This window comes from Gossypium hirsutum, chromosome A02, assembly GCF_007990345.1.
Source record: "Gossypium hirsutum isolate 1008001.06 chromosome A02, Gossypium_hirsutum_v2.1, whole genome shotgun sequence".
Lineage (NCBI taxonomy): Eukaryota > Viridiplantae > Streptophyta > Magnoliopsida > Malvales > Malvaceae > Gossypium > Gossypium hirsutum.
This window is the reverse complement of record NC_053425.1, coordinates 7,905,680-7,914,179: the sequence shown is the minus strand read 5'-3', so window position 1 is coordinate 7,914,179 and position 8,500 is coordinate 7,905,680. Positions and strand designations below refer to the sequence as shown.

The 8,500-nt window shown below is 29.4% G+C and overlaps 1 protein-coding gene across 1 annotated transcript; it reads left to right on the top strand.

The window, feature by feature from the left end:
- Positions 1–356: 356 nt before the first annotated feature.
- LOC107933237 (importin subunit alpha-2) lies at positions 357–3,510 on the top strand. Its single transcript, XM_041089963.1, has 11 exons — positions 357–713; positions 807–903; positions 987–1,078; positions 1,167–1,298; positions 1,422–1,607; positions 1,699–1,862; positions 1,946–2,024; positions 2,126–2,254; positions 2,384–2,511; positions 2,606–2,977; positions 3,058–3,510. Exons 1-10 carry the CDS (start codon positions 504–506, stop codon positions 2,973–2,975), a joined length of 1,587 nt encoding a protein of 528 aa, XP_040945897.1. The 5' UTR covers positions 357–503; the 3' UTR covers positions 2,976–2,977; positions 3,058–3,510.
- Positions 3,511–8,500: the final 4,990 nt, after the last annotated feature.

Sequence of the window (8,500 nt, the reverse complement as noted above, 5' to 3'; positions counted from 1 at the left end):
TACCAATAAATAACCCTAAGTATCAGAACTTAATTTAATTAATATTATTTGAGCTAAATACCAATACATAACCCTAGATATCATAACCTAGCTTAATTAATATCATTGCCTCGTTTGTTGAAATAAATTATAAGATAATTTTTCTTTTTTAATTATCTATTTTATTTTATAAAAAAATCTATTTTATAAGCATTTGAAATAAAATAAACCTCTCTTATAATTTTTTAAACTATTTTTTAATAAAAGAATAGTGAGAGGATAATTTTTTTTAATTTAAATTGTGAAGAAGACAAATTAATAAAAGTATTAAATGAAAATGCAAATATAACCCACTCTACCTATATTTTCCATATTTAAATTTCATTTCAAATAAAATAAATAACTCAAAAACCGAAAAACTCTCTAGGGTTTTTCTTGTTTCGATCCATTTTTATAAAATCTCAACTTTCTTCGAGCATTGTTCTTTCCCTGGTTTCTTTTTCGAAGAAAAGCAGCCGCCCAATATGTCGTTGAGACCGAGCACCAGAACCGAGGTCCGCCGTAACCGCTACAAGGTGGCGGTTGACGCGGAGGAAGGCCGCCGTAGGAGGGAAGACAACATGGTGGAGATCCGCAAAAGCAAGCGCGAAGAGAGCTTACAGAAGAAGCGTCGCGAAGGCCTCCAGGCTCAACAGTTGTCCGCTTCTCTTCAATCCTCCAACGTCGAAAAAAAAGTAGACCACAATCGCTTAATCAAAGCATCTCCGATTTTATTCCCTCTTTTTTTTTCCCTCGAATTTGATTGATTTAGGGTTTTCTTCTTGCAGTTAGAGAGTCTTCCTTCGATGGTTGCCGGCGTTTGGTCCAGTAACGGCTCAGCGCAGCTAGAAGCGACTACTCAGTTCCGGAAATTGCTTTCAATTGGTATTTTGTACATTTCTCTCTTTTTCTTATTAATTTTCAACCGAGTTTTATTTAAAGAAAATTATTTATTCTCGAATAAACAGAGCGAAGCCCCCCGATCGACGAAGTGATACAATCTGGCGTCGTTCCTCGCTTTGTTGAGTTTCTTATGAGGGAAGATTACCCACAACTTCAGGTATATGTTCTTGATTGATAATAACCTCTTTTTTTTCGGGGGGGTAATTTTACGCTATTATTTGGTAATATATTTGGAAAACTTGTAGTTTGAGGCTGCTTGGGCGCTTACAAATATTGCTTCTGGAACCTCTGAGCATACTAAGGTAGTTATTGATCATGGGGCCGTTCCTATATTTGTAAAGCTTCTTGGTTCCCCAAGTGATGATGTTCGCGAGCAGGTATATTTTAAATGTCTTATCCTTTGAATAAACTGTGACACTTCTGATTCCTGGTTTATTGTATTTTTAGCTAGTAATGACGATAAGAGCTTTGTATTGAGTGAATTGTTTGTTAATGTTTAGGCTGTGTGGGCACTGGGGAATGTTGCTGGCGATTCTCCTAGATGTCGTGATCTTGTTCTCAGTCATGGAGCTTTGATGCCACTCTTAGCACAGTTGAATGAACACTCAAAGTTGTCAATGCTGAGAAATGCAACCTGGACATTATCAAATTTTTGCAGGGGCAAGCCCCAGCCTCCATTTGATCAGGTTATCATCTTGTTCCATGCAAATTTCTTTTATAATCCCTTTAGTTTGTGCTTTCAATGGAGCTTTTAAATGTTGGGTATTTGTTGTCTAGGTAAGGCCTGCCCTTCCTGCGCTTGAACGTCTCATTCATTCAAATGATGAGGAAGTTCTCACTGATGCCTGTTGGGCTCTATCGTACCTTTCTGATGGTACAAATGACAAAATTCAAGCTGTGATTGAGGCAGGAGTTTGTCCACGACTTGTTGAGCTCCTACTGTGAGTTGAATGCCGAAAAACATCTTTGATCTGTCTTATTTAATTCTCTGTGGACTATATGGTTTATGCATGTATTTTGGCAGTAATCCGTCTCCTTCAGTGCTCATTCCTGCTCTCCGTACGGTTGGCAATATTGTGACGGGAGATGATTTACAGACTCAGGCATGGTTTCAGATTCTGCTTCATCCTTAATTTTTGGTTTTCTGCTTCTGTTGGTCTTTATTTTATTTTATGTTGTATGATTTTATGGCCTTCATTTTCAGTGCATTATTGACCATGGTGCATTATCATGCCTTTTGAGTTTGTTGACGCATAATCATAAAAAGAGCATAAAAAAAGAAGCTTGCTGGACTATCTCAAACATTACAGCTGGAAACAAAGAACAAATTCAGGTCAGAAATCATGGCAATATTTTCTTCAAGCATTTTTGTAATTGTCTGAGTTCATTGATCAACTGGCCCTTATTAGCAGCTGGTAGTGTCCCTTAAGCTATGATTAATTATATTTTAAAATTGTTCTAGGCTGTGATCAATGCCGGGATAATTGGTCCCCTGGTGAGCTTACTTCAAAATGCTGAATTTGATATAAAAAAAGAAGCAGCATGGGCAATTTCAAATGCTACCTCTGGTGGTACTCATGAGCAAATCAAGTATGTTTGTTCAACTTGAACTCCTTTCTGTTGTTGATTCCTTCATTCCATTCTTATTGAACTGACTGGAAATTCTCCTGATGTGGACATGTAGGTACCTGGTCAGTCAAGGATGCATAAAACCTTTGTGTGATCTCCTTGCATGCCCTGATCCAAGAATTATAACAGTCTGTCTAGAAGGGTTGGAGAACATTTTGAAGGTTGGTGAAGCTGAGAAGGCAGCTGGTGCTGGAGAGTTTAACTATTGTGCCCAGTTAATTGAAGATGCTGAGGGATTAGAAAAGATTGAAAATCTACAGAGTCACGACAATAATGAGATCTATGAGAAGGCAGTCAAGATTCTTGAGACATACTGGTTGGAGGAGGATGAAGAGACACTACCTCCTGGTGATGGGACTCAGCAAAGTTTCCATTTTGGAGGAAATGATGTTAAGGTTCCATCTGGTGGATTCAACTTCAGTTGAAGGTTTGTATCCTTTTGCTGGATTTAACCCCAAACTCGGACAGTTATTTTCATTCTACTGATCTAGTTTACTGAAATTTCAGGTCTTATAGCTTGGTTGGATAAAGCAAGCAGTTGGTAACGGGGGTTATGATTGATACTTGGGGTCGAAGTTTGTGGTCAGGGGCACCTTGATGTGTCCGGTTATACAGTCTGTCGAGTTTCACCGTGGTGAATGAGGTGCCAGGTATGTCTAACTAAATATGATTATAGAGGGAGTGGGTACTATTGTGAGACCAAGACAATTACATGTGAACCTAATGCCATGGGAGGTGCCTTTGGGTTTTTATCATTTGTATAAAATAGGGGCCCTTTCACGTAAATGGGTATGATGGTAAGGGTTTACCCCGTTGCGGTAGTTTGCCTTGTGTTTTTTTTTTTTTTCAGTCGGAATTTGTTTCGGTCCTTTAGATGGTCGTTATTTGCTGTCTCATGACATTAAATTAATTAGTGTTGGGATATTTGAGTATTATTTGATAAAACCTCATTTTATGGTCTATTTGCGAGCAGAATTGAAGATATTAACGGTGTGTTTTTTGCTACCTGTGGAACTAAGTTCATGTCTGTCTCTTTCAGCCATCTTGTGACTAAGAAATGCGTTTTACCATCATCAAATCTCCTAGTTTAAGTTTGGCTGAACTGGAACGAGATAGATAGGTTTCACTTTTGCTCTGTTTTTATTTCTAGAAAATTTAATGTGTCAAAAGTTTTAAATATAAGTTAATTTGGATTTGTGGTAGGGTTACATTTTATTATGTCAAAATTATCAAATATAAATTATTGGCTCATAAAAATATATATCCTCTTTTATTACAAATACCAACTTGATTAACATTTTCTTTAGGTAACTAAACTTGTTTGATAAAATGTTTAAAAAAAAATCAATCAACTGAAAATTAAGCAATTTAATGTTTTAAACGTGTTAATCCTAGATGGAAAGGATTTATTTATTACTTTATAAAGAATAAATTTAATAACTTTTTTATTTTATATAAAGAATAATTTTAATAACTTTTTTATTTTATCTCATTTATTCAAGATTATATTATTCTCTATTAAAGAGTTTAATTATATTCAGTATTTAATTTTAAATAAATTATTAAACATATTTTATTATTTAAATTTAATGCTTAATTTTTAGTACTTATGGTTTTAGCATTTTATTTTTTCAGTTTATTAAACATAACGAAACCAGGTGAATTTGATAAGTTGAAAAAAAATTAAATATTGAATTTTAAGTATAAACTTGTTTGATATATTAATAAAAATTAAGAATTGAGTGTAATTACTTTGTTTGATAATAGTAAATATTAATTTTAAAAGGAAATTATTTGATAATTTTAATTTTATTAATGATATTTTTTAATAGTTTTGGACAATAATTCAAATATTTTAAATTTTAATAAGATGAGGAAATAATTTATTTCAAAAATAAAATCAACTTAATAGTTTCAATATTAAGTGATAAGTTATCTACTTATAAGTTATTATGCTAATAGCTAAAAGAATATTAACGTGTCTTTAAAATTTAAAATATATATTCCAAAAATTTTAAAAAATAATTTAAAGAAGTTTATTTTTTTATTTTACATGCAAAATGAATTTGAACAATCATTTGTTGATATTTATTTATTTCTTGTAAATTTATATTTTTATAATTTTAAAAATAAATTTTAGGTACTTAAAGAAAATATATAAAAGAATAAAATCTTAAAATTTAAGAAAAAAATTAAAACACCTGATTTTATTATAAATAATATTTTTCTATTATTACCTTCAAAAATATTTTTTATTATTTTTCAAAATTATAAAAATATATAAAGTTACTAAAAACATACATTCAAAATCAACCTTGACAAATGGTTTTATAATGTTGGTTATGGAATTAAAAATGAGAAATTTCTCATTATTTTTGAAATTATAAAAAAATAAAAAATTACTAAAAATTCACATCAATATAAAACAAATCTTTGCCCAAATTCAAAGAGAATAATTTTTTTAATTTTTAGGACACATGTCAATATTATATTGGCTGTCAACTTAAAATTTAACTGTATCAGCATTTAATTAAAAAATACCAACATTATTAATAATTTTTAAGTTTAAATATAATTAAATCTAAAAATCCAGCAATCAAGATATACATAATCATTTTTTTTTTGACACATGTCAAAATTCTGTTAACTACTACATAAAATTTAGCTACATCAACCAAATGCCTAGAAAAGTACTAATTTAATTAATAAATTTTAAATTTAAATATTAATTGGGTCCAATAAAAAAATTAGTACCAAATAAACATGTGTTGTTAAATTTAGGGGCTAAAATATATACTATTTTTGGTAGAAATATACTATTACGTTATTTATTCATAGCAAAGTACCTCTTTTATATGATTGAAGCTGAGAGTTTCTTTAAACATATGTTTTTACTCTAATTATATGATTAATTTAAATTTTAATATTTATAAAAGAAGTAAATTAATTTTCAGTTAAAATCTTTTTTTCTATTAAATAAAAAAATTACATGAAATATAATTAATATAATCTATGTAGGAATAAAAAAATTTCATATACAAATTTCATATATATATTTCATTTTAATTGATATAACCATTTTTAACAAATATATTTACTTTTTAAAATACATAAGTTTATAAGAAATGTTGAAACAAATTACTTTTTTAAAATGTTTAAAAAAATAAAAAATATTATCAATATGGTAATTAAAGCTCATATTAAATTTTTAATTTTATTTTAATGGAAAAATCATGTTTGTTGCCTTATTAACTCTATTCGACAAAAATATTATTAATTTTTCTATAAAATTTCAAACCTCTTCAAGTTGCTGCTTAATAAATTTTTTACGGTGCAAATATTTTTCTAACAATTAATTAAGTAATCATTAATATATATTTTTAAAATATTCCATTAATATCACCTTTAAATTCCATTACATATTAATTACGAAATAAAAAATAAATTAAACTTATTATGAAGGTAATCATCTTCATATTAGTGGCATTTCAGCCTTTGAACTAATTAAGCACCCTAAAATCTTAATGAAAGTGGTCTTCTATTTGAATGACTTAAATTCAAATAACATTCACATGTTATTTGTTTGTGTTACTGAAAACTCTAAAGACATTGAACCATAAGCATTAAGCAAGGAATTTGAACCCTAATTCTCAAATCATAAATGATAACATTTAAATTTAAGGTTTAATTTTTTGGATTGAGTTTTGAATTTCAATAAATTGAAAGAAAATGAGAGACAATGTTTGAAGTTATAGAAAAAACTAACCACGACTTCAATACCCATTGTGTCAAGGTTTAGTTTGCATTTAGGGATACGAAATTAGAGTTAGAATTTTTAGGTCGAACAACGACACCTTTGGGTGTTGACGTCATGCTTCTTTTCGGAAGTTATTTGACATATTTTAATTCTGATAATTCTTATATGTTTCAAAAGGTAATGCAATGATCTCAACACTCGTAGATGTCTTGATCAGTTTACCTTGTAAATAATAATTAAACCTCAATCCTTTTACTAAATCCATTAACTCTAAATAAAAATCATTCAAACCCTAAATCCTAACGTTTTCCTAAACCTTCAACCTTAGACTGAATTTTTTTTTTAAATACTTGTCAAATTATTTTCCTCTAACCTATTCAAGCCACAATTCCTTGTTGGGTTAAGGATTTCAACCTAACTCTAACTTCAACCGTAATTTGACTTCTCCTAATTCTTTTTTTTTTTTTTTGTGACCATGATCTTCTGGAAGTGTTGAGGCATTGTTTGGCTATGGAGAAATGTTCTAAACTAATCATAAATAAGGTTTATCATAAACCTTAAATTCTAGTTAAGGTTAATCTAGAGGATGCATGTGTACTCGATTGATGCAATACTTGAGAAAGTCAATACTTACTAAAGCCATATGAGTTAGGAATGTCCGGGTCACTTTCTGTTGAAGTTAAGATTTTGATTACAAGAGATTAAATATTGAATACGGGTGGGGGAAAATAATTTGGTGGGCATTAATCAAATGTTTCGACTAATATTTAGGGTTTGGGTTAGAAGCTAATGTCTGAAGGTTAGGGTTTGCAATCGCGACATTTAGAAGTTTCTTGGTGCTTTAAAAGGTTCCGGGACTAACGAAAATCACTTGGTGGTCTATGAGACCTACTGGTTAGAGTTAAGGGTCTATTTTCATGTGGGTTTGAAGAAAAATTAATTGGTTTCTTTTAATCAGTTACAAGGCTTGAAATTATCGTAGGTAAAATTAGAATTATCATAATAAAAAAATATGAAATTATAGTTATTTTTCTCTGATTAATTTAAATTAATTTAGAGAAAAATAATAAAAATTTATACTATCACTAATTTAAAATAAAATAATTAAATACTAATATTAAATGATTATTTTATCTTTTATTAAATTTAATAAATAAATAAAAGAGTTTAAATTATTCTAGAACAATCAAATGAAGCAGTTAAATTCTATTAGAAATTTTTTGAAATAAGGAGGTTCAAACTTGTTTCAAGAGGAAGTCAACACGACAATTGAAGCAATCAATATCCATCTAAGATTAAGTTAGACGATCATTGGATTAAAGCTCAAATTGAAGAGAAGAATAAAGGAAGATTTTGTTGTATTTGAGAAAATTTCAAAGATGGTAACTTTCTTTTCAAAGTTATCAATAAAATTTGATTTCAAATTTTCAAATCAACTTTCAACTCAAAATTTGTGTATACACATCCATTTCACAAAGTTTTAGTATGGAAGCACAAAAGCAAACTTTGAGGATACATGGAAGTGAACACTAGGAATCATCGACTTCGACTTCCTTAGATTTGTTGTTTGCATAATTTTAGGCTTAAGGGTGTAAAAAATTTGAAATTTAAAAAAAAATCAGTTAAGCTTTTGTTTTTTTTTTCACTCAATTTGATACTTGAACTTTCAAAATGCATCAAAAAGACCCTCAAATTTTTTCAAAAGAAGCAATTAAGTCCTTGCTTTTTCTTTTTTTTTTGCACTCAATTGGGTACTTGAACTTTTAAAATGAATAAAAAAATCCCTCAAATTTAAAAAAAAAAAGCATTTAAGCCTGCTGATTTAACTGATTCAATTGCTAGTTCAACAGATTTTTAGTGAATTCAATTGGTTCGTATCGATTTTCAGTCTAATCAATTTAAATTCATTTTTCAAATTGATTTTCAGTCTAACTAAATTGATCCACTAATTTGGTTCGATTCAAACAACACTAATGTTGTCATATTGTTGGTTATATAAGAGAGAAACAATTCTTCTTGCCAAAAAAGGAAAAAAAAGACTGTACACAAACAATTCTAATCGTTTTACCCATGGTTAATATAGCCACCTATTGTTGCTTCATTTTCTTAGTTATTGAACTATCTATGTTAAACAAAATAAAAAGAGAATTTATGAGGAAAAGGGTTAGGTTTAGACCATGTTTTCTCCTGCTT